The 26,842-nt window shown below is 34.8% G+C and overlaps 3 protein-coding genes across 3 annotated transcripts in view; 1 reads left to right on the top strand and 2 right to left on the bottom strand.

Annotated features, from left to right (window-relative positions):
- LOC140056278 (tRNA-dihydrouridine(20) synthase [NAD(P)+]-like) overlaps positions 1-26,842 on the top strand; it is a 261,899-nt gene that overhangs the window by 132,070 nt on the left and 102,987 nt on the right. The window lies entirely within an intron of this gene.
- LOC140057124 (DBH-like monooxygenase protein 1) lies at positions 2,510-6,185 on the bottom strand. Its single transcript, XM_072102667.1, has 6 exons — positions 6,075-6,185; positions 5,570-5,716; positions 4,268-4,441; positions 3,769-3,855; positions 3,174-3,344; positions 2,510-2,656 (listed from the first exon to the last, which is right to left on the bottom strand). Exons 1-6 carry the CDS (start codon positions 6,183-6,185, stop codon positions 2,510-2,512), a joined length of 837 nt encoding a protein of 278 aa, XP_071958768.1.
- Positions 6,683-25,633, bottom strand: LOC140056308 (DBH-like monooxygenase protein 1 homolog). Its single transcript, XM_072101634.1, has 13 exons — positions 25,252-25,633; positions 24,455-24,601; positions 22,627-22,800; positions 22,108-22,194; positions 16,821-16,991; positions 16,179-16,281; positions 15,741-15,907; positions 15,356-15,410; positions 15,040-15,164; positions 14,660-14,719; positions 13,674-13,795; positions 12,715-12,859; positions 6,683-12,275 (listed from the first exon to the last, which is right to left on the bottom strand). The coding sequence occupies exons 1-13, from the start codon at positions 25,519-25,521 to the stop codon at positions 12,087-12,089; spliced, it is 1,815 nt and encodes a 604-aa protein (XP_071957735.1). The 5' UTR covers positions 25,522-25,633; the 3' UTR covers positions 6,683-12,086.

Genomic DNA, 26,842 nt, shown 5'->3' with positions numbered 1-26,842 from the left:
TTGATGAAAACAATATTTTATCAATTAAGGCACTATAAAATGCATACGATTTATTTTTCTTATTGATCATGATGTCATTTTTATTGGGAAATAATAGTTTCTTCGAAGATGTTCTAGTTTCTTTTGTTTGGTGTTTGAACAATGTTTATGTATGTAATGTATCTATAGGCATCTTAGGCGGCTTACTGTTGTAATAGAAGTTCTACCCACTGTGTTGTACGTACACGTCACAACTAAGTCATCACCCTATTAAAAAAAAGAAATTGGCCATTAAAAGATTATTTCGATATACACATTATCATACCTTATATCAGATGTATTTATTTTTATCAGAGTAACGCGAGACACTGCAACAATAGCCAGAAATGCCAATATACAAATATGACCTACCTACCACCGGTACCTATACATAGCAGTGTCTCACATCCAGCGTTTTGTGTAAAGGGCCATAAGATTAACATAGATTCTTGATTTTCAGCTTACCGTTTTCAGCTTACCGTTACCTCTCCTCTGTGTAAATTTTCCTTAAATTTTCGGTGGCCTTTTCACCAATGAGACACTTAAGCAAGAAGTTTTCACGATGCGCATCTCTACTACGCACCCCAAGTCAACGCATACTCATAGCGTGTTCAAAATGTTTTACTGGAAAAGCGCCGCGTAGTCTACTATTTGCGCGTCGTAAAAATGAACGGTCGATAGCATATAAAGATTATTATATTAGGCCTATATGTGTTTCCTGTATGAACCTAGTGTAGACTAAAATGGTAAAAACGGCGGGATGATTTTAATTCAATCCGGATTATACTACGGATCCGCCTGAACATCTATCGTTTAAGCGTGGTTCGTCCTCTAAAAGCGTGGCTCCAACTAGAGACGCAACGCAACGCAAGGATGTCACGCAATGCGAGCGAGTTGACCAGTGACAAGCCACTGTTCGAATACTCCATCTATTGCGTCTCTATAATGGGAATCAAGCTCTAACTAGAAATCCTTACGGCTTTAATAATCTTCTCAGGTTTAAAGTATCTGTTCTCCTGAAGGTTGAAGTCATAGTTGTCATCTATTGCCAAATCAGCGATCAACTTTCCATCTCGATACTGCTGAAGACTGATTTTCCGGCCTAAGAACGTAAATAAAACAAACGAGTTTAGTTCTGGTTTTGAATCAGATGAGCATTTTCGGGTCGGTAACGAACGTTAAATCCACCAAAAGTACTATATTGTTGAAGACTGATTTGCCGGGCTAAAGAACGCAAAAATAAAAAAAAGTACACTTGGATTATACGCATGCGCAGAATAATAGTTACCACATTCACAACTTGTTCTGTTTCATGGAACGAAAGACACAACGCCGTGTTGTGAAATAATGGAAAATTATATAAAGAGTTTTGTTCCGCGAACGGAAAAGTATGAATGTAGCGTTAATCACTATCTCATTCCTTTCCGAAAGCTCATTATTTAAAATACTGTAATATAGGCTACTCGGATTTTAGAACACAAAGCAAGTTTTACGTTAGGCCTACTTTGCCTACGTTTTTACCTTTTACTGCAGGAAACAGATCACCATTACAGTGTACCAAATGTGATAGGATAACATACCTGCAATATGACTGTGAAGCATTACCAACATTACTTTAATGTCCTCCTGCAAGACCTTTAAATATAATAATAAACAAAATATTGTGGTAGCTAGATTTTAATAGGCTTTAATGGAAACAGACAAGGTAGGCCTATAGCAAAAACTATTGGAAAATTACTCAAATTCGTTCTTAAATTACTCAAATTCGTTCTTAATTGTTTAAGAGTGAAAAAGTTTAGTAATAAGGCCAACTCTTTTGAAGCATTCCGTATACGCGCCTCTGTGATGGCGCTAGTTACACTCCGTTATGCATGATTAATTACTAGAATGACGTAACGCGCGTCATTGGACTTATTTGCAATTTAATTAATAACTGGTCTTACTTTCTTTGTACAATTACTAAAACAAAATCCAAATGTCTTGAATGACGTTTCATTGGGTGGAATGCTTTGCAGGGGGGTAATGTTCTCTCCAAGTGCCCACACATCTGCCTCGTATTGACGAAGTGTGGGAGTGTAGTAAAGCCTGACACCAGAATTGTCGTGGAAATCTAAAGATACAATCAACGATGTTGAAATATTTGCAGTGTTAAGCGTTATAGTCTACCCTTTCGAACACCTAAGGTCCCTGGTTTTGGAACTATAAGTGGCCCTCCGACGCTGGAGCTTCGGGCGTTTTTAGTCCTTTTCGACATATTTTAATGCCTGCTTTTTCCTCTGGACACTGCTCAGGGGCCCATAAGCTCCGGGGCCCCTGGGTTTAGCTAGTGAGCACTCATAGCCGTTACGCCACTGGGTTTGCCACAATTGCTCGGAGAAGGTTGTGACTGGATGTAGTGTCCCCAGTCTATGGCTTTACAATCTTCTCCAAACAGTGGCAAAATCGGAGTTTGCAAACACACTTTTGAAGTATTGAATGAATACAATTTTTTTTAATTCAAAGTTTTACACAGTTTCTGAAATAAAATCGACTTACCTGGTGATTGTGCAGGATTGTCATAATGCATCTCTAGGAAAATAACAGTGGGGTCACTCTTTCTGGCAAGAGAAATACCAACATGCTCCGGAAGGACAAGAGGCTATAGTACGTGGAAAATTATTTAATAATTATATAATATGAAATTTCTCCTCGCCTGCCAGACATAGGAAATATTCCAGTAGGCCACTTTCTTATATAACACAGTCCAGTCCAGTGTACAAAAAATGCTCTTGTACATGTTGTGCATCTGTTTAAGACGGTGTAGGTTAAGTAGGTGGCACGGAGTTCACATGGCCACTGATTTATGTCAGAGGAGAGGCCTGAATTAACAGCACAGACCCTAAAGCTCTGTCTACACTATCAAATGTGCCCAAGGTAGTGATATGCCCAAATTTGGTGGTGATATGACATCAACGTGTCCATATATGGGCACATCACATTTTTGTCACATAAAGTTTGATAGTGTAAACCCAGCTTTAGGGAGCTGAAGCATACATGTAGTTTAAAAGCATCGAATACACGGCGCCCTGAGCATGAATTATTGTTGAAATGTGCTATACAAAATGGAAATTATTGTTTGTTTCTCTTTTAGTTTATCTGTAGTGTAATATACTTACACCACCACCAATTGCCCATCCATAAATCATAGTACGATCACACGCCTGTAAATCAGGCGGCATACGTTCACTATTACATCTACTTGACCAGCTTGTGTTCGTAGCTTTGCAACCGTACATTACCAGATGATGCACCAGATACTCGTGTCCTTTTTGGACAATTGTCTCCGCCTATCAAATCAAACAGAAATCATATTACATGTGTTTGATTATATACCAAATTATGTTAAATGTAATTATGGGTCGTGGTCTCAGGATTTCCTGTAATGGCAAACAGGATTAGCGGTATATTTGATGAATGTAAAAAAAAAAAATGCTTTGGCAAATCTCCAAATATTAATAATCTGACTTACAGCTGGTAGGAGTTGCAGTGTTTTGGCTTACAAACAAACTCTTGAAAAATGTATGACTGTGCAGCCGGTGTTTCAGAACCGAAATATTAGTGGAAAACGGTAAAGTACCATTTTAGCATAAGACGCTGATGTAATTCAGCGTTCTATCCAGTCAGAACGTTTTCTTTATGCTATCAAAAACCGTCCTGTGTCTAAATGCCTCTTGTCTGTCTGTCTTTGCTACCAGAAACCTCAATACTTACAATCACAATGTGAACTGGCCTTTCAAATCTTGGAACTGCGAATGACGCACACCAGTAGGTTGTGTCATGATCATTCGGTACCGAAACCTGAAGTTTAAACAAAAATATACCTCTCAATGACAGCCACTGTTCATAACTGGGACCTCGGGGAGAACTTTCTTTGACTGAAGAAGCTACGCAGTATAAAGAAATACTTAAAGTAAAATCTGCAAGTTTGGATTTCTTTTGATAAATAAATCTTGTCACTATTAGCCGTCTTTCCCTTCTGTGTATATGTAATGGCACTAGTTACAGTCCGTTATGCATGAGTGAATCATTAATGAATGACGTAATGCATAAACGGGCATAAATGGAGAGTAAAATCTGGAGGCCGGTAATGCTATTGCAACAAGCCTGATATGCATTTATGTAAATAAAGTAGGAATTAATTTAGCTCATTTTCGTTTTTTTTTTTTTGTACTTGTCAGAAGATTATTAACCGAAATCAAGTTATTTTTACGTTTGGCATGAACATTTCAAAATACTCAGCATCATTTGGTAATTCGACTCGATTTTCTATAGCAGCAGTAAGTAAAACAGAGCGTACTCCTCTGGACGAGCCATGGTACGCAAGATCATCGTAATCCTCCGGATCAAGGTTGTTCACAGCCCAGATGATTCTCATAGTGTCATCCTGTAATGATACAAAATAAAAAAAAAATAATAAGCAAAGAGACCAAGATCAAAAGATGGAAATAGATCGACCATGTGATGAGAATGGAAAACAATGTCAGTGTATGACAGATATGTCATGGAAACCAGAAGGCAGGTTGAGAGTCGGACGGCCCAAAAAAACATGGCGGAGATCATTTGAAAAAAGAGAGAGAATTAATAACTTGGATGGAAAACATGGAACGAAGCAAAACAAATCGCCATTGATAGAACCAACTGGAAGTTGCTGCTACAGCCTTATGAGCCACGAGGCCTAAATAGGTACTAGATAGGTACATATTATTTGCATTGCCTTCGAAGTACAAATAGTATAGACACATTTAAAAGAATATGATAACACAAAATTAGGGAATATGTGAAAAAATATGAACATTTTTAATTTACAAAAGTTGAAAATAATTTACTGTAACAATGAAAGAAAAGATATTAGAAAATTATTACAAAAAAATAATGAAAAAAGTCAATGATGATAATATTTATTATTAATGTGTGAAGAAAAAGTGCAAGTGTTCACGCCATGCCACAAAATGAAAACAAAATATAAAATGAAGAGTAGGCCTGTCTGTAGAGGTGAATAAATAAATAAATAAATAACTAAATCGACGCAGTATATTTTAATCCTAATATGGTTAGAAAGGTGTGTTGCGGGATTAAATTAAGAAGTGGAATTATTTGTATTAATCTAAACGTCCTCGTAGCACTTCCAAGTACACCCATGAACCAACACTGTATCATCCTCTTCACGAACCTAGAACTTCCGGCTGAGAGGCTCGCGTTTGATTAATACGAATATTTGTAAATAATTCGTTTACGCATGCGCAAGAGGCTCAGTGTGAATACGTGTTTTATTAACCTATGTGCCAACTTATGTTAAAGATCCACGATATATAATCACATACCACTGACATACTTAAGCTTGGTTCCCATTATGACGCAACACAAGGACGTAAACACAACGCAAGCGTGTTGACCAATGACAAGCGACAGTCGAATAAGTCCATCGCTTGTGATTGGTCAAATCCCTTACGTTGCGTTACGTCATTGCGTTGCGTCTTAGTGGGAACCAAGCTTAAATACTAAGCATTCTTACATTTAGAACGTTATCCTTGTCATCGCACGTCTTCAATGCTCGGCTAAATCCAATTGTCGTTCGACCACCTTCTTCACGTCCATACAGAAGAGTGTAATCCTGAGATGTATCCGCCTCTGGTTTGGCATAGGCGGTTGCATGCCGATCCTATATAATACATTACGAATAGTTAGATATATATAATAGTTTAGGAAAATATGTTAATTTACTCTGTTGAAAATACATCTATAAGATTAGTAGAAAATGATAGACTGTGTTTCATTATTGTAGGCCTCATGACAATTTGTTATTATAGGATGTTTTCCTTTGTCTATATACTTTCATTATCGTGTTTTTTTTAATTGTTTTTATGCTTTTTTTATATTTATGTATACAAACAACAAGTTTTAAATATTTTTATATATTTGAAAATAAATGATATTCAAAAAGCGAATTCATTCATACTGTAAACAACTAGACTAGAAATCGTCCAAGAAGAGTTAGGTTATTCACAAATACAACTTACGGATATGAATGCTTTTCCGTTTTTCACCCATCCGACAACGATATCCGATCCTGGCATTCCACCATTAGGAGAAAAGCCAATAGCGACGTACCCTGACGTAACTGCACTCATTTCGAAGATTATATTTTGTTCATCAAGTTTCCATTTCAGAATAAAATCATATTTCTCGTCCAGAACTACTTCGTTGATAAAACGTTCAGCATCAACACATAAAGAATATGTATAAATATATATAAACAAACAAGTAAACAATAAAGATTTTTCAAACATGCTGCCTTAAGTATTCGTTGTTAATTCAACTCTGTTTCGAAACTCCTTCTTTCACTCTTCTTTAATTAATAGAATTAGTAAATCGCTCTCTTCAGGATAGGCCTAGCTACATAAGCAAAATTACACTTTTTATTTAGCGTTAAATATTAATGTTGTCAGTCTTTTACCAACCACACGACTGTAATAACATTTCCATATGGGCGATCGACGCACCAATAGTCCAGTCAATCTAATGATATACCCACCACAAATTGCAATAGTAACAAAGCTAGTATTTTTTAATTCGATATAATTTGTAGAACGACATACTAAAAGTCACAGAAAATCCAAGCATTGGGTCAAGGGGTCAGAGGTCAATAAAGGTCATTTTAAGTCAAAATTAATATGCCCCATTAATTACATATATTTAACCATTTAAAATACATTATATACAAGTGGGATTTATGTCATCCGAAAGCTTATTAAATTTTCTATTCAGTGATATCAAACTTATAGTCATAACATTTTATTTAGAATGTCAATTTTGCGGAAAAACACAACATAATGTGTCAATTTTGGCTAAAAATGTTGTTTTCGCTGTAAACACAGGGATTCCCTGGGGTGAACATTTCAGTCCAACGCGATACACATGACCAGTTCAAGATGCAGATGAGTGACATCTCCGTTCCTGTTGCTTCTGGATGATCTACATTCCAATTTTTCCAGTTGGCATTTGTGTTGCCATGGTTACAGTATTTATATTGGAATGTATAAGTATTTTTTAACCAGTAGAAATACAAAGATATTCAACAGCAGTTTGACAATGACCTCCATGTTGTATGACGTTCGGACCATCTGGGCTGGATTGTCAACAGACCTGCAGGTGATTGAAAAAGTTTCTATGAGAAGCCTCAAAGAAAACAAGAGGTTTGACAAGAAAATATAGGAATGCGTACATCCAGACCAAATCTGCGCTGAAATGTATGTAATGCCTTGTAATAGTATCAGGGCGTTACTCCAGAGCAGCAGCGGCCAACATAAGACCTTATGGCCACACGTCAGGAACACAATGGCAATTGAAAAATCCATTTGGTTACGACTCAGAGACTTCATACCATTGACACGGGAGTTACGGCAGGTGACTCGGAATATTAGCAATGTGGTATTAAGCATTGAATATTTTGGCCAGAAAGTCTTCCAATGTATTCAAGATCCTGGCAATAAAGTCATATGTGTGCATCAATCCTACAGTTCCAGAGGAGACTCGAGGTGACTGTTATCCACCACCACTTTTTGAAACTACCAACTTACAATACTTTCAGCTAATAAACCAACATGATGCCACGTGGAAACAACTTCTTCTGAAAAGTCTAATACATCCAACTCACTGAATGATGTCCAGTAGGCCTACATTTTAGATGGTAGTGCTCTACTGCACAGCATTCATATGGAATAGTGTAGAGATCTGTAAAAAATATTGCTCTGCATAGTCTTTGATAATTATGAAAGCGGCTCGTCCACCAAAGACGGCGCACATGGTAAGGCGGGTCAGGTGGTAGTGTCCCTGTACATTTTACCAGTGACATGTTCCACAAAATAGGATCACTTTCTGTAACAAACAACAATTTATAAATCTTCGTAACTAGTATTTGAACAACATGGCAATGAGTGAATGCAGCTGCTGATGCAGATGTTCTTTCGGATAGTACAAAAACCATTGAATCAGCAAACAGGAAAACAGCTGTCATTATCCGATGACACGGATCTACTAGTGCTCCTCTGCAGTCAAGCATTTAAAACATCTTGTGATATTCTTTAGACTGGAGCTGAGATGCTGGACTATCAAACTGGTTCAAACAGTACATTTGAGAGACATCTGTGATAACCTTCTGTTTGCTCATGCGATACTGGTGACACAACATCCAGAGTTTTCGGAATTGGAAAACAAGTGGCTCTAAAAAAAGCTTGTCATTGCACTTATTTCTGACATTATGCTGTAGTCTTCAAATGCAAACAAGCTACAAAGGATGACATTGTGGTTGCTAGAGAAAATGGTTTAGTGCGTCTGTACAATGGACTACCTGGACAACGTGGAATGCCTTTGACTCCATCCCATCTACAAGTACAACCTCACATATCGCCAACTTCATAATCGTACCACAACCAAGGTACTTAACATCAGGTTCAAGTTCAAGTTATCTTTTAGCAATGGAGTGGGGTTGATATGTGTACCGAGGATTGGGGATGGAAGATCAGATGATGGAAACATGGTTCCTCTACACACAGACTTAAAGCCAGAGCCTGAGTATCTCTTTGAAGCATTCAGGGGTAACTAGAACTACATGTGGTGAATGCAATGGCATTGCACTGTACTAATACCCGAACAAGAAAGTGATACTGATGACATATAAGTTGTGAGTGCTTTTCTATTTGAAGGATTAAACAATATCATCCCACACGGAGCAATTCAAATAAAAAGGTCTGGATTAAAATGATCTTACAAAATATACAAAAATATCACAATATACAGTACAATATAACAAGAGTCAAAGTTCAAGAATTTAAGAGTCGGATGGCAACTGGCAAAAACGATTTTTTTTCCCAGTTTGTTCTACATGCCGGGCATTGAAAGCGACGCCCATGAGGCATGGGCTCGAAATCACTGAACAAGGCATGGTTAACATTTTTTAGAATAGCTCTACTTTTTTTCTAGAGTTTGCATGTCACAGAAGGAAGACAAGCTACGAAGTTGACAACCTATTAATTTAGAACTTAAGTTAACAACTTTGTAGTGAGTTTCTCTCTTTGACCCTAAGACTAAAAAACCAGCATATAAAGGAAAAAAGTTAAAACATTCTCAATAAAGGAATTATAAAAAACCATGAGAATTACTTTATTGACATTAAAATGGTTCAGCTTCCTTAACAGATAAAGTCTCTGGTGTCCTTTCTTTACTATTGCCTCTGTATTTAATTCCCAGCTGACATTGTCCTCAAATATAGTACCTAGGTATTTAAAGGAATGGACAATGGTTCGTCATTTGTGGGGGATACCAGAGGGCTGCGTCCTTTCTCCTTCCTAAAATCTACAATTAGTTCCTTGGTTTTTTTCCACAAAATTGGATAAAACCATCTAATGCGGAACCATGACCGTCCTGTGAATTTTGAAGGAGAGACAGCAAGACAGTGTCGTCAGCAAATTTGAAAAGATTGTCCTGTTTGCTCCGACAGTCATCCGTGTATATAATATACAAGAGAGGAGAGAAGACGCAACCCTGCGAAGATAAAATACTTCTCATTACGTACATTCGTTGATACTAAAATTATCAAAAATCTATCTATAGTAAATCATGAGTTGATTCCAAATTATCAAGACTCATTAATTAATCATCAATAGTACATACCGCTAATGAATTTCAATTTTCTTCTAGCTAGTATCATTTTTCCTATTTCATGACGATACAATAGGTACAAGAAAAACATTATTTGCACCAAATACTTCCAAAATATAAATATAATATATATAAACATAATTTAGTTTTACGCTATTTTAAGAACATTTGAGTTTTTGTAAAAGGTCAATTACCTTTTGACCCCTAGTTACGTATAACTGTTATTAATTGTTTTTTAATGTTTATTATTAGTAGGATATATATAATCTACACATTGGTACTAAAGCTATTTACATATGATTATAAAACAATGGATTATAGGCATAAACGCTACCCCTACCCCAAAATTGTTTACATTACATTTGATCAAGAATCAATTTCAATAAGAATAGTACATCATTACTTTTAACATTCTTCTAGTTAACATCATGTTTGCTATTTTATATATCGATAGGTACAGATAAAACACAATTTTGATTAAATGCATATACAATTATGGCACAATATTACAGTTAATCATTTTTTAAAGAAAAAAAATGAGTTTTTGTAAAAGGTCAATAACCTTTTGACCTCTAGTTATATAAATAAATGTTGTATTTTGTTTTTGTAAATTGCATATTAGAAAAAAATATATATTCTACACATTGATATCAAGATTATTGAGATTGGATTATAAAACCACAAGTTATGGGCATAAATGTTACCCCCTACCCCAAAATATTTATGGAATAAAATCATTTTATAGTTGTTGAGATTACGTAAAAAATAATGTGTTCCAATGCTTCAATTTTTGGTGACTTTTAATATGTCATTATAAACTACATTTGGAATGAAAAAATTAATGTTTCGTTACTATTGCAATTTGTGGTGGGTTTACCTCTAAATATCACTAGATTGACTGGACTACAACTGGAATTATTCTACCAGGCATTATTTGGAACATACCACTGCAACATAGGGGTATTTTTAGATTAACCGCGGTGTAAAGTAGTTTTATTTAATTTACAAAAATATGGAAAAAAAAACTTTTTTTTTACAAAACTGTATTTATTTAGAAACAAAATAATATAAACGGTGTATGTATACAATACTATAGCTAATAACGTTATTATATAACTTTTATAATTAAGACGAACAAAATATGAATAATTATTCATTCATTTTGGCGTGTCATACATATATCGAAAAAAAACGATGGTGGTAAGTGCGAGAAACAATAAGTAGACATTTTTAGAATGTCTAGTGGTCTAATAGTTAAGGCGCCCACCTTGTAGATGAAGTCGGGGTTCAAATCCGGAAACGACACTTTATAGGGCTCGTAAAATATTCGTTAAGGTTGGAAAAGGAATATACATCATAATGTAAATACTTACGAATTATTAATTATTATATATTTTTTTTATTAGTATTTTATAGGCTGATTTACTTTTCATACACAGGCCTACTGTTTATTTAAAAAGGAAAAATGTTTTTATTTTTTTAATCAACCTTCGATTAAATGCGATATATTATATTATGACTCGCATGTCTATATATGGTAAGTGAACATTTACACTTAATGATAGGAATTACATTAGAGATGTTGACCAGTGTAAAAAAGGTGTTAAAAGGATTTAGTACAAACTACATGTATATTAAATAGGGTTCGAGAGGATCGCTAGAGTCTCGCGCTCCATGTTTGTCTGCCACCATGAAATTATAAATCTTTATATTTATTCTTGACATCTTATCAATAATAAAGGTAGTAATAACACATACATTTTAAAATTGGTAACATTATTGTTACGCTAATGTGCAGAGGCCTCTAAACCTAGGGCCTATAGGTTCTTCATCCAAATCCGTCGCCCGTTTCAGAAATCCTAGAATAACAGTAAAACTAAAACTAATTGTCATCGTTCATCTCGTCTTAAAGCGTGGTTCCCACTCAAGCTCTGTCTACACTATCAAAAAAAAAATGTGGTGTGCCCAAATATATACATGATGATGTCGTATCACACTTTTTTGGTAGTGTAGACAGAGCTTTAGAGACGCAAAGGAAGGACGTAAATGCAACGAAAGCGAGTTGACTAACGACAAGCGACAGTTTAAAAATCCACTTGTGATTGATGAAATCACCGGCCTTCTTGGTTCCCACTATCGACGCAATGCAAGAACGTAACGCAACGTAAGTGATTTGACCAATCACAAGCGATGGACAATTCGAATTGTTACTTGACACTGGTCAACACGCTTACGTTGCGTTTAGTCCTTGGGTTGCGTCCTGGTGGAAACCAAGCTTTACGTCGACTCCTTGTGTTGCGTCTCTAGCGCTAGTGAGAACCAAACATTATAAAACTGATATAAAACCATTATAAACGATATATTTTGTTATTTTATTGCCGTAATATCAGCTTGGTTACAAGACTGAACATCAGCAACACTATCAATCCTGCAGGTATGACTGAAACACTACTCCCTGTTGCCATAGTCGTCCCTGTCCCACTGCTGCACACGTCATTTGCATCATCGATGCGATCGTATACACTGAACCAAGCAGGAAAATCTTTGTAAAGTCCCACACCCTGAAATTAAATATTGATAGTAGGCCTAATTAGTTGTTCATTCAATAGTAAGTGAGGTAGGCATATATAATATCTTGTTTTACCGTTTGTTCGACCTCTACTATTCATGGGGAAGATTGCTACCATAAATTATAGCACTAACCCCTTTTTAGCCATGTTCCCACTTGGACGCAATGCAATCGGGGCAAGTGACAGTTCATCAGAAAATCCATCGCTTGTGATTGGTCAAGTTACTTACGTTGTGCTTCCGTCCTTGCGTTGCGTCCTAGTGGGAAGCAAGCTTAAGTGCAACACATTCGAGTAATCACGACGCGATCTATCATCATTAATCACGTCGTGATTGGTCAAATTACTTTAGAGTTGCGCTTACGTCATTGGGTTGCGTCCTAGTGTGAACCATGGCTTAAGAGTGGGTATTTCAGAAATGTAACAAACTTACAGGAATCGGGTTGAAATCCGGGTCTCTGCAGTAGCTGTTGCGGTTGGCAGTGTTCGCCACGTTGTACAAGCCATCTCTTAAAACGACTGGGTCCATTTGTGCTAGACTGGCGTATGCACACACATCATCACCCGGAACACATCCACTGTAATTAGTAATTAAAGCTCTGTCTACACTATCAAAAATTGTTATGTTCCTAAATATAGTAGTGATATGCCCAAATATGGTAGTAATATGACATCATCATGTCTATATATGGGCACATCGCTTTTTTTTTTTGTCAGGGTTTGTTTGATAGTGTAAGGTTTAGATAAAACTTAATGTAATGCTATTTGATAGTGAATGTTCTCTGTGTGCTGACAATGCTATTTGATAGTGAATGTTCTCTGTGTGCTGACAATGCTATTTGATAGTGAATGTTCTCTGTGTGCTGACAATGCTATTTGATAGTGAATGTTCTCTGTGTGCTGACAATGCTATTTGATAGTGAATGTTCTCTGTGTGCTGACAATGCTATTTGATAGTGAATGTTCTCTGTGTGCTGACAATGCTATTTGATAGTGAATGTTCTCTGTGTGCTGACAATGCTATTTGATAGTGAATGTTCTCTGTGTGCTGACAATGCTATTTGATAGTGAATGTTCTCTGTGTGCTGACAATGCTATTTGATAGTGAATGTTCTCTGTGTGCTGACAATGCTATTTGATAGTGAATGTTCTCTGTGTGCTGACGAGATAATTAGATTAAACAAAAGAGACGGTTAGGCATGGTTCCTTCGTGGACACACCAAACTAACGAACATCCATCATGTTGTTACTTTTAAAATTCATATGTGCCATGTAGTTATTTATTTTTTATTAATTTATTTAACTCCTCACTAACACTGTTAGTGAAGGTGTGGTTAGGATATATTAACATGTACTGGTATATGCTTAAGTTTTAGATATCAGTATATTTACAGGTTCAATATAGTAAAGACATCAGCTACGTCAGGAGTGGAGAGACAGGATCCAGCATTTGCTTGTTTTGGATAGAAAAAAACGTATGCTAAGCACATCTCATCATACGTTCCCAATCCACCCTAAAAAATGAACATAAAAGCTTATTATTATTATTATTATTATTATATATAGTAGTTTATATCCTTTTAGACTAGAAAAGTTTATGCGCATGCGTATTGAAAATTCGATGGAGTAAGAGCAGTTTTCTGTTTAGGCTCATGCCTATTACTTGCTCCTTGCATGATGAAATGTAAAACGTACTTTTAAGAACTTTTGCCGAATAAATATTATTAATATTAAGTTTCCATCTACAGTACTTTTTGTCTGCGGAAAAAAGCGCGCAGCCGGCCAATCAGAATTCAGAATATTCGTGACGATACATTCGTAATGGAACAGACTTAAAATGAATACTAGTTTAAATCTTATTATTTGATTTTTGAGTTTATGCGCATGCAAATTATTTATATGTCCATGTATAGGGAATATGGGAAAGAATAAATGCCATGCCACAAAATTAAAATTAAAAATATAAAATAAAAAGTAAAATTAAAAGTAGGCCTGTAACTGGTAGAGGTAAATAACTAGAATCGACGCAGTATATTTTAATCCTAATGGTTAGAAAGGTGTGGTGCAGGATTAAATTAAGAAGTGGAATTATTTGTAATCAAAACGTCCTCGTAAAATACTGTACCATCCTCTTCATTAAATCCTATTTTACCCTAAGAAAAAAGTTTATGCGCATGCGTATTATTCGTATGTCTATGTACAGTACTTGTGATATCCAAAAAAAGAGCAACCAATCAGATTCTCAAGAGTGTTTATGACGATAGTTACGTAACATAGATTTTTTACCAATCACGACGCGATAAATATATCGCGCGTCATGATTTGTCAAATTACTTGCGTTGGGCTTACGTTATTAAAGTGAGAACCAAATTACTCACAAATGTAATATCGTCTCTGCCTACTGTGTTATATCCACACGTCAACACGAACTCGTCACCCTGTCAAAAGAAGACGACAAAATTCACATACTAATTTTGTCGACATAAAAAAATAGCAATGTTCCGAACGGGGATTACTCCAGAGTGGAATTACAGAGCGCACGCTCAATATACGTATGTCACAGACTTCCGGCTCACGAATGGCAGTTAAAAAGGATGAATTTTAAGACGACCACCCAAGAAATATTTTTAGTAGAAACGGTGTACTGAAAAATAGTAATTACGGTGTATTTTATACCGTATTTTGATCAGTTGCAGCAGAAACAGGCCCCGAGGGGAACATACTAACTATAGGGCTAGGAGAATGATGTTTATCTCACCGGCTTAAACACTCTTTCTGGCCTCAAAACACGAGTATCTTGTTGGTTGAAATCATAGTTGTCGTCCCTTGCCATGTCGTCAATCAAACTTCCATTTCGGTAATGCTGGAGGCTCATTTGCCTACCTAAGTGCACAAGAAAAAGTCAATGAATACGCCACTAACTCGCTCGCTTCATGGCTCTGCTGGTAGAACGGGTAAGGACTATAAACAAAATACTCTTGTGCACTTTTTAAAGATGTAGATGTAGATATTTCGTGACGTAAGCTTTGATTTGTTTATCATAATCATAACAGTAGAACATGATTGATTATTACCTGCCAGATGAGAATGTAAAAACACGAAGAATATTTTGATGTCCTCGTTCAATACCTTATATAGTAAAATAAAAAAAAGTTTGAAACGTTAATTGATCATTCAGAAGGGATTTTTTTTTAATTAATATTGTGGTCAGACTAGATACCGGTACCTGCCTATAATCTAGATTTCGTTGTCTGTACATAATTTTAATGTAACTGCGCATAACATCAGAGTATACATTAGGCCACATATCTAATAATTTCCGAACAAACTCGTTCCCCTACCCACAATGCAATGTGGAGCGCGGGTAATACAATACTATAATTATTCTTATTTATTGAAGATAATAATATAATATTTACCAGTTTTGCACTTAAGATAAGGACCTGATTTTAATATTACCTCTCTTGTACAATCCGCATAACAAAACGAAAATGTTTTAAATAAATTTTCATTTGCTGGAATAGCTTGCAGCTCTGTGACAGCCTCGCCTATTTCCCAAACAGCTGCGTCGTACTCACGAAGCATAGGCGTGTAGAAAAACCTCACGCCAGAGTTGTCGTGGAAATCTGTGTGAAAGTAGAGAAACGGGGTTCGTTGTTGCCGGGTTCTTGTTGGTTAGAGAGGCCTATGGTCAGCAAGGCCGTAGCGGGAGGTTAAAAACAGACGAAGCAATGCTTTAAATATTTATTAATATAAAATATGACGATGTGCTGGATAAATGGGGTGGGTGGTGAAAATTGAAAATTTCAGACGAGGTAAGTTTGCAATATCTGGCGATCATATGGGAACAGATGTTAAAATGATGTTTCGATAACAAAAAATAGTTATGATAAATACCTGGGGAAAGGCCTGGGTTGTCGTAATGAATCTGTACAAAAATCACGGTGGGGTCGCCTTCTTTGCCAAGAGAAATTCCAACATGCTCAGGATAGTTCAATGGCTATAATACAGACGAAAATAAGGTACAGAAAATGAATTTCATAATCGTATAAAAGTTGGTTCCCACTAAACCATGGTTCCAACTCTATAGAACGTAACGCAAGGACGAGATGCAACACAACCGAGTTGACCAATGACAAGCGGCAGTTCAAATAATCCATTGCTTATGATTGGTCAACTTGCGTGCGTTGCGCTTAAGTCCTTATGTTGCGTCGCTTGAGTGGAAACCAACCTTAAGATTAGTTCCCACTAGCGACGCAACGCAAAGACGTAACGTAATTGATTTGACCAATCACAAGTGATGGATGATTCGAACAGTGGCATGTCATTGGTCAACTCGCTTGCGTTGCGCGTACGTCTCTAGTGGGAACCAAGCTTTAAGGAATAACTAACATTAATTTTTGCTTATGGCTTGAGTTGAATTCTGATTTCATTTTACTATTTATGCATATTACATGTTTATACCTATACATCCCCTCCTCCTTCCCCCCGTCCCTCTATTTTCTGGATCCGCCATTGATTATTAGATGAATTACTTACCTGGGCACCGACAGCCCATCCGTATAGTAAACGGTCACAATCTCGCAAGTCCGTTGGCATGTTAGCTGAATCATAACAGTCACCGGTCCAGTTCGTGGTTGTACCTTGACAACTGTACACCAGTAAATGATGAACCAACGACTCATGCCCCTCTTGAACGATAGTTTCGGCCTGGAAAAAAAGGAAGCATTCATAAATACATTTGCACCCTGACCAATGTATACAGTTCCTATGATGGCGCCAGTGTACACACCGTAAAGGCCAATTTACACAGGCGATCGAGCGGTAACGGTAATAAACATAATATCAATCTATGTAATTATTCCTTACCATTACATACATTTATTTTTTTTTTTGTGAATTAGCAGCCATGGCGAACGGACGTGCCTAAACGTAGCTCTCCCGGCTCCTATTGTTAGATACCAACCAATCAGATTACTACACTCTCAAGCCCAAGCCGTCCACCTGCCCATTTCATTATTACAATTACACTGATGATGGCTGGTGGTAGTAAGAAAAAACCGACTCCTAAAGATTCCGGAGAAAACGTAGCTGACTCCGGCGGATCTGGAAACCAAGCAGAATCCATTGGGCCTACTGAAAAAACAGAAATTAAAGAACTGATCGACTTAGAGCTTACGAAATGCTTAGCACCTGACTCCACATTTATGAAGAACATTGCTGCAGCTGTATCAAATTCCGTACAAGAACATCTAATTGGTAAGCTCACCAAGATTATCAATCTGCTTCAAGAAAAGCTTAATGTCAGCGTTGGAATTGCCGACATAGATAGAACTCATAGACTAGGACAAAGTAAGGGCTCAGACGCTAACAAACCTAGACGTGTTATCATTAAATTCTCAAACTACAACAAAAGAAGAGAAGTATTTAATGCAAAGAAGCAATTTAAAGGGACTAAATACTTCATACATGAGAATCTGACCCTGAAACGCTCGGAGCTATTACGAGTCATAAAAACCAAATATGCGAAGTTCATTAAATCTACATGGACACTTGACGGCAAGATCTTTATTCTTACCAACGGCATGAAAAAAACTTACCATCAGTAATCAACTAGATCTATCTCGGAACCTAAACGATTTAAAAGCTTGAACTATAAATATATAACAATGATTGACATTCTATAACTAACAATATGAGCTGGTTGACCTTTAGATAAGGCGATACAAGTTGGAAAATTTATTTTGTTTTTATAAATCTTTTCTGATGTTTCACCTTTTTTTTCTTTTTTTTTGTTATGCCTTACAGAAATGTTCTAGATTATTTAGACCCAAACATAGTTATGTATTTTGGGATGTCAATATATTTAAGTTTTATACAGTTTAATGATGAATACACTTGATAATTCAATATTGCAAAACTATGGTGGTGTAGATGGTAACTCTCTACAAAACATTTTGTGTCTTGATGAAAATGATTTAAGTGATAATCCAGTTCAGTTACTTAAACACTCTCCATATTATGATTGTGATTCTATGTTGAATTTTCTTGAGTTACGAAAAAACAATTTCTGTATACTTAGCACGAATATCCAATCAATACATGCTAAATTCAATGAATTAGTTGTATTTTTAAATGATTTAGCAACTAAACAGTTTTATTTTTCTGCTATTTGTATACAAGAGTCATGGTTGAGTGACACTGCCGATACTTCACAAATTGAACTTTATGTATGTATTTCACAGGGTAAATCGTGTAGCTCAAAAGGGGGTTTGATTATATACCTACATAAAGATTTTAATTACACTATGAAATCAAGTGTTGTTCATTCTACTGAATGGGAAGGTCAATTTCTTGAAATAACAGGGAATAATTTGGTGAAAAACATACTCCTTGGTAATATATATCGCCCACCTAAAGATCTAAATGAAAATTACAATAGGATTATACAGGAGTTGGTCCCTGAACTTACACGTTTTGACAAACTCAATCAAGAGATTATTATAACTGGAGACACAAACATTAATCTACTTAAAATAAATGAAAAAGAATGTTTTAGTAATTTTTTTGATACATTGACAAGTTTCAGTTATTTCCCCTATATCACATTGCCAACTAGATTTTCAAACCGAAGTGGAACTCTGATCGATACTCTGATCATCAAATAGTGCTAATTCTGGTATTATGATTAAGAAATTCAGTGACCATCAACCTTATTTTCTATGTCTTGATATACTAAATACATATCTTAAAAAAGCAAATCCTGTTCACCATGTTAAAAGTTATAATCATAGTGACATCATCAAATTTGTTAATGAAATAGAAAACTCTGACATACTTTTAAAATTAGATCATGACCCTGCTACAAACCCCAACAGAAATTATAATATCATGAATAATCTTATAACGACTGCTAAAAATAAATGTATGCCTTATAAAATTGTAAAATTTAATAAACATAAACACAAAAAATCAAATTGGATTACTAGTGGAATAATCAAATCTATCAAGTTTAGGGATAAATTACACCTAAAATTAAAAAGAACACCAATAACATCAAATGAGCATGATACATTAAAAATAAATCTTAAAACATATAACAACATTCTTAAATGTAATATTAGGACAGCTAAAAAAATGTATTATGAATCATGCTTTTCCAAATGTAAAGATGACGTTCGTAAAACATGGTCAACCATAAATGATGTTCTAAATAAAACAAAAAATTGTAGACAGTTTCCTGAATTATTTAAAGATGATGATCGATCAATAACAAATCAATTAGAAATAGCAAATCAATTTAATTTATATTTCACAAATATTGGCCCAAACCTTGCAAATAAAATCAATACTGACAGCTGTAACAAATCTTTTGAACATTTTCTTTCAAATAAAACAGATAACTTTAATTTTGAAAATGTAAATGAAGATACAGTTTTGGAAATTATAGATAAATTAAAATCAAAGTCAAGTTGTGGTTGGGATGGTTTATCAACGAAATTAATTAAATCAATTAAATCAATTATAATCAAACCACTCACAATAATTATAAATCAAATGATAAACACAGGGATTTTTCCTGATAAACTGAAAATAGCCAGAGTTATACCTTTGTTTAAAAATGGTGATAACTCCTGTTTTACAAATTATCGTCCAATTTCGTTGCTCCCTGCAATATCCAAAATTTTTGAAAAAGTAATTTACAACCAATTATATTTGCACTTTCAAATAAATAAATTATTTTACAGCAGCCAATATGGTTTTCGGTCAGGCCATTCTACGGAATTAGCTGCACTTGAGCTTGTAGATAAAGTTATTCAAGACATGGACAATTATGAAATACCAATTAACATATATTTGGACCTATCAAAAGCATTTGATACATTGGATCATAAAATAATGTTGCATAAATTGAATCATTATGGCCTTCATTCGAATTCACTTAATCTTATGAAGGATTATTTAACGAATCGTAAACAATATGTGGACATTAATGGAACTCAATCTGATATTTTACAGATAACTACAGGTGTTCCACAAGGATCAATACTGGGTCCGCTTTTGTTTATCATATACATAAACGATATCGCAAACGTTAGCACTATTTTTAAAACTATAATATATGCAGACGATACAACACTTTTAAGTACCCTCAGGACATGTAATCCAATTAACAACATTCTCAACATTGAACTTGATAAAGTTAGTGAATGGCTTAAATTAAACAAATTATCTTTAAATGTATTGAAGTCGAAGTATATGATATTTCATATGAGTAAACGTCGTGTTGATACGTTGGATATAGAAATTGACAATGTTAAGATTCAGCGGGTTCATAATTTCAACTTCCTTGGTATAATAATTAATGAACATCTAAATTGGAATAGCCATGGTGATTATATTTCAAATAAGATTTCCAAAACTATTGGCATTTTAAATAAACTCAAGCGCTTTATCCCAGCAAATGTTATGAATATTTTATATAACTCTTTAGTTGTTTCACACATAAATTATGGTATACTGCTTTGGGGTTATGTTTGTAAAAGAGTAACAATATTGCAGAAAAAAGCCTTACGTATTATTACTCAAAGTAAATACAATGCCCATTCTGAACCTCTTTTTAAAAAATTCAGATTTCTAAATGTATGTGATATTCATAAACTATGCCAATTAAAATTTTACTATAAATATTCAAATAATATGTTACCTGATTATTTTCAAAGGTTTTCTTTAGAACTAAATTCAGCTTTACATTCGTATAACACACGTATTAAAGACAACTTTCATGTTGTGAGGGTCAATCATGAGTTTGCAAAGAAGTGTATTAGGTATAGCCTACCTTTATTAATTAACAATACTGTAAATTTGATTACTGAAAAGGTAAATACACATTCTTTGAAAGGTTTTTCTACATATTTAAAAAATAATTTTATTTCAGAATATGATGTATGTTATATCCAAAATTGTTATATATGTAATAGAGATGGGTTGTAGCTGTTCTGATATGATTCTGTTAATGTTATGATTTGTTAATTTTTTTAATTATATTATATACATGAGAATTATATATTATTTAAAATGTTCGGGTGGCTTCCATGCATGCGGCTTTTGGCCTTAATGGAAGTCTCCCTGGTCCTTTTGTATATTTTTTGCTTTGTATTATTTTTTTTTTCTTTTGGATCAAATAAACTGATTTGTGACTTGTGACTTGTGTGAGAACGGACTTGCGGTTTCCGCGCTCGGGATAGATACAGATTCTACGTGGGACAAGCTACATGGTTTTCCACTTACCGATAGCCTCTATGCATGATTAAAATAGAATGACGTCATGCATAAACGGCATAAATACGGAGAAAGATTTGTAGGACTACTCGGGGTTTATTCGAGCACATCACGGGAGACCAGTGTAAGTTTCGCTGTTGTAACAAGTCAGTAAAGTAAAGTAGGCCTACGAATGAATTTAGCTGATTGTCGTTAATGTGTAGGCCTACTTCTTGTCGTCAGAAGCCTATTGCCCGACATCACGTGCTTTGTTTTTTTGCAGCGTCCAAACTTATTATTATCGTTGAATTTTATAAAAAATCGATGGTGACGTTACAAATACTAATTAAAATCTCGAGTTATCTCTATCTTCAATATGGGCCGAAATAATAAATAGCACGCCCTCTGTTGCATTCTTTATATTGAGTATTATCATATCGGGGAAAATGGTTCCGTATAGTTTTAATTAGTTACTACAGAATATGTTGACACATAACTTATGTTTAAATGTATTCTAAAAGTAAACTTTATTCTGTTTATAAAATTCATAAGGCCTGGAACTTACCCGGAAAATATGTACTGGGCTGTCAAATTTTGGAACAGGTAAAGAAAAACACAAGTATGTTGTATCGCTATCGTCGGGTACTGTCACCTAAAATAAATTATATGAAAAACATAAAGAAAAGGCTATAGATTCTCTCGGTTTTTTTTTATTATTGTTTAACCGTTCCCATTCTGTTTATGTTTACTACCAATATCATGGGCAAACAAAAGAAAGTAAAGCTCTGTCTACATTATCAAACTAGTGAAAAAAAAGTGAGATGTATTCCGAAATGTGGTAGTGATATGCACAAATATGGTAGTGATATGCACAAATATGGTAGTGATATGCACAAATATGGTAGTGATATGCACAAATATGGTAGTGATATGCACAAATATGGTAGTGATATGCACAAATATGGTAGTGATATGCACAAATATGGTAGTGATATGACATCATCATGTCCATATAATTATGAGAACATTTTTTTGTCACATAGAGTTTGATAGTGTAAACAGAGCTTTAGAAAAGTATAAATACGTTTGGCATAAATCCATCAAAATAGTTGTATTCTTCGGGAAAGTCGAAGTCAGCTTCTTGAGAACTAAGCAGTAGGATTGATCGCACTCCACGTGACGTGCCGTGGTAGATGATGTCGTCAGAATTGACAGGATCCATGTTATTCACGGCCCAAATGACTCTAAGTGTGTCATCCTAGGATAAATAATAAAGAAAAATACGTTAGTAAGCTTGGTTCCTTACCAGGAGGACGTAACAAACGACATAAACGCAATGCGAGCGAGTGACCAATGACAAATGAAAGTTCGGATAATCCATCGCTTGTGATTGGTCAAATTGCGCTTATATTAACGCCTTTACGTTGTGTGTCTAGTGGAAACCAAGTTTCAATAAGTAAAGAAGCATTATAAAAGCAAAGCTCTAGTGGGAAACAAGGTTTAATAAGTAAAAGAGCATTACAATGACAGTTCCAAATATATGAGCAAAACTCTAGTGGGAACCAAGGTTTAATAAGTAAAGAAGCATTATAATGAAAGTTCGAAATTTTGTAAGCAAAACTAATATTGTGAAAACCAATTGTATAACCAAATTGTAAAGCTATAGATAATTATTCAAAACCGCTCGGGTACAAAAAAAAATGGACACAAAGGCGTCTGCAGTGCATGCTACCTATTTATCCATACCCATTGAACCAATTTCCTTTTGTACAGATGTAAATTCAAAACACGACAACAGGAAAAATTGTCTTTCAATTATCGTTATCTTTTGTACATGTAGTTGATAACAAAAACTGTCGATCTGTGGCGACGATAATCTTTACTACAGTACAGGGACTTGAACTGAATTACCTCACTTAAAAATAAATATTGTACCCCTGAATAATACTTGTTTGTTGAATATGCCATTTTGATGTTTATTCACTATGACCAAACACTGAATCGTCAAAAAAAATATTTACCTGAAAAAAAACCTGTAATTTAAAGATGTATTGTCCCTTGAAACACAAAAAAATGAAGGTCAAAATATTCTAGATTTAAATTGGCCATATCAAAGTAATATTAAAGTTATTCACTTTAAGTCGAAAATTCGGGCCAAAAACATCAAGTTTACGTAATTAACCGGTAAATTAATTTGATTACATTTTGCTGGAAAAGATTTCAAACCATGAGTATGCATTATGCATGATGCTAACAACTCGTCACGGTTTGAGAAGGTGTTTTCACACAGATCGTCGCAAGGAAGTTTTATGATTATGCATACAGAGTAGCCAAACAAGCGCGTTGCATTATGAAATATGTTTTGATCGAAAACTTTGACTGGAAGTCAAAGTTATTTTTTGAACAAAAGTATGTCTGTATTTCAGTTAAATAATTTTCTTTTCGACAAATTTTTAGTGAAAGTTAATAACTATTATGATACTTTAAAATGACCCACTTTTTTTCGAAATATTAAAAAAAAAATTTTTTAGGAATTAGTCAAAGAGACAATACATCTTTAAAGCAAAAATATTAAATTGGCTGCCAGCCAAGTTTTTTGTTAAATTTGAATAAACGAAAATGAAATTATTACTTTGTTCGTTTTTTCTATAAAAGTAAATAACTTTATTAAACTTAGATTAAAATTGCAAAATGGCCTATTCAAAGTCTGATTTTAGACATGTTTATTTTTCATGATTTTGAGGGACCACATAACTTTAATTCTTCAGGATTCAAGCTTCAAGATTCAAGAAATTGTATTGGCCCACTTTAAAAATGGAAATCTGTATTTAGATACAGGTCTGGTGGGTTATAGGTCATCAAAAGTTCTTGACCTTAGTTAAAGAATAATGACAAGTAATGAGTATTCGTACATTTATTACGTTATCCTTGTCGTCGCATGTATTCAATGCCCGTCTAAATCCAACTGTTGTTCGACCTCCTTCTTCACGTCCATACAGAAGAGTATAATCCTGAGATGTATCCGCTTCCGGTTTTGCATATTCAGTTGCATAACGGTCCTAAATATAAGAATGATAACGAATTATGAAAAGCCAACTACTTTTTTTCACATCTTGTAAATCTTGGGTTAATCTCGGGCTAGGACGCAACGCAATTAGATCACGTACAGTATCGTAAGCGCAATCGAATTGACTTTATTAATAACAAGCAAAATAATGTCGCTTGTAATTGGTCAACTTACTTGCGTATGGCGTGTACGCGCCCTTATGCAAATGAGAACCAAGAAAAGGATATTATATACCAAAAATATCGTTGATGAAGTTGAATGATCTCGATGCAACAACAGACAAAACTAAGAAACTACAGTTATAATAATTTGAATATTGAGTAGATAATAAAGTGTCATATTTTTGTTTTGAAAAATCCAATGCTATGAAAATTGTCATTGACTTGGCTAAAACATTACTGGTACTCTATTGGTCAATTCAAACTTGTTTTCAGTAACAGTATTCAATTGTTGTAAATAATGTTACGAGGCATACATGGAAAAATGTGAAGCTTAGGCTATAAGAGTTTAAAAAAAGATCAAATAGATATCGGTTTGTTTATTCTGGAGTTATCCTTGAAGTTATTCAGTGGACCTTCTGGTACAATTATGCAATGTGTTTGAGAAAAACAAAATAATTTTCAAGATATTTAATCAACTTACAGACAAATATGGTTGACCATTTCTGACCCATCCGATCACGATATCCGATCCGGGCATTCCACCGTTAGGAGAAAAGCCAATGGCGACATATCCCATCGTATCGGCACTGATTTCAAGGAGAATGTCTCCACCATCAATTCGCCATTTTAGCTTAAAATCATACTCGGCATTCATAACAACCTCGTGATCCTCGTTGATGGAATCTTCGGTGTTTACTAACACAAAATACATACAAACAAACAATATCGTCTTTGATACAATCTCAGACATAGTGAGACTTATTAGAAAAAAAATACACACAGAAATGTATAAATAACAGTTGGTTCCGCGCTTAGACGCTGCTTGTGACTAAGTTAATGGAAAATGAGACTCACTTGAGCGTGATTATTGTATACGTTTTTAATACTGTTTAATCTTATACGAGGTGAGTTATTCTTTTGTAATTCTTTTGTAATATAGATAAGTGTTATATCTTTTTGTGTTTGTATGCGTTGTTATTTTGTAAGGAGTTTATTTATTTCCTCGGTTGGCCGTATCACAATAGCCTTGCGTTTTATCGATTGGATATGTAATTTCTAATAACAATTTTCATGTCAGCTACCTGACTTATTAAAATGAATTAATCGATTTGTTCATATTGGAAATTAGTATATCTCTTAAAGACGCAACGCGCAAAGACGAAAATCGCCAGCGAGTTAACCAATGACAAGCGACAGTTCGTATCCAGCGCTTGTTATTGATCAATCCCACTAAGCGAATTGAAATGAAATGAAATTTTAAAGAAAATCGATATGGATGACGTCAGGAAAGTTCATCATAATCTCTAGTTAACTGTTTTTCGCTCAAACTCTGAGCGCTTCTTCGTTGTATTTGTTTATTATGAGTATTTGTTTGTCTTGCTTTTTTCAAGCGATTTGCTTTGTTTAAAAACTTATATAATATTACATTATTTACATTATATAATATATTTTTGTTGCACGCTTCAATAGGACAGTTTATCCCGTCTTTATCAAACAAAAATAGCGTATGCATTCTGCAGCTACATCAAGGTCAGATTCGCATCACTGAGTGCCTGATTCCATCTATTCATTCTATTCTATCGTGTGAACACGCTCGACAATAGACATCCATTGGCAGAAGTTCAAGATTACACTTATTGTTAAAAAATGGTGGAGATAAAAGATTCTACTCTAGATTTTAATGCGATTTATTAATCAATCACAAGCAACAGTTCGGATGATCCACCACGTATCCCTTGCGTTGCGTAGTAGGCCTACTTTGTGCCATGCTGCGAATGAGCAAACTCTGGCTATCTAAGCCTTATCTAGGTGTCTTAGAAGACCACTCCTCATGTCTGATGTCCGTGTCTTCTTGTTTAGGCCTATGCGTTGTACTAATTTTACCTGTTATATTTTTATACATACTTATATTTTTATATGAGCAATTTCCAGAAAGAATCAATAAAAGTGACTAATTTAAAGTTTGAAGACGGAAAGAAAGTGAAATTCGTCACACTTATTTGAAATAATGAGGGTACAATAATGCTTGCTGAGTAGGCCTACACCCTTTTTTTATTGTAGGCCTATCTGTA

The sequence above is a fragment of the Antedon mediterranea genome, chromosome 8, assembly GCF_964355755.1.
Source record: "Antedon mediterranea chromosome 8, ecAntMedi1.1, whole genome shotgun sequence".
Lineage (NCBI taxonomy): Eukaryota > Metazoa > Echinodermata > Crinoidea > Comatulida > Antedonidae > Antedon > Antedon mediterranea.
This window is presented reverse-complemented; position numbering and strand designations above follow the sequence as displayed.

Coding starts and splice junctions, on each gene's coding strand:
- LOC140057124 (XM_072102667.1), bottom strand. CDS start 6,185: ATGAGTGCAGTTACGTCAGGGTACGTCGCTATTGGCTTTTCTCCTAAT. Junction 5,717..6,074: donor ACGGAAAAGCATTCATATCC/GTAAGTTGTATT, acceptor TGTATTATATAG/GATCGGCATGCAACCGCCTA. Junction 4,442..5,569: donor ACAAGGATAACGTTCTAAAT/GTAAGAATGCTT, acceptor GTATCATTACAG/GATGACACTATGAGAATCAT.
- LOC140056308 (XM_072101634.1), bottom strand. CDS start 25,521: ATGTCTGAGATTGTATCAAAGACGATATTGTTTGTTTGTATGTATTTT. Junction 15,908..16,178: donor CAACCCAGGCCTTTCCCCAG/GTATTTATCATA, acceptor ACTTTCACACAG/ATTTCCACGACAACTCTGGC. Junction 15,411..15,740: donor ATGCGGATTGTACAAGAGAG/GTAATATTAAAA, acceptor TTACTATATAAG/GTATTGAACGAGGACATCAA.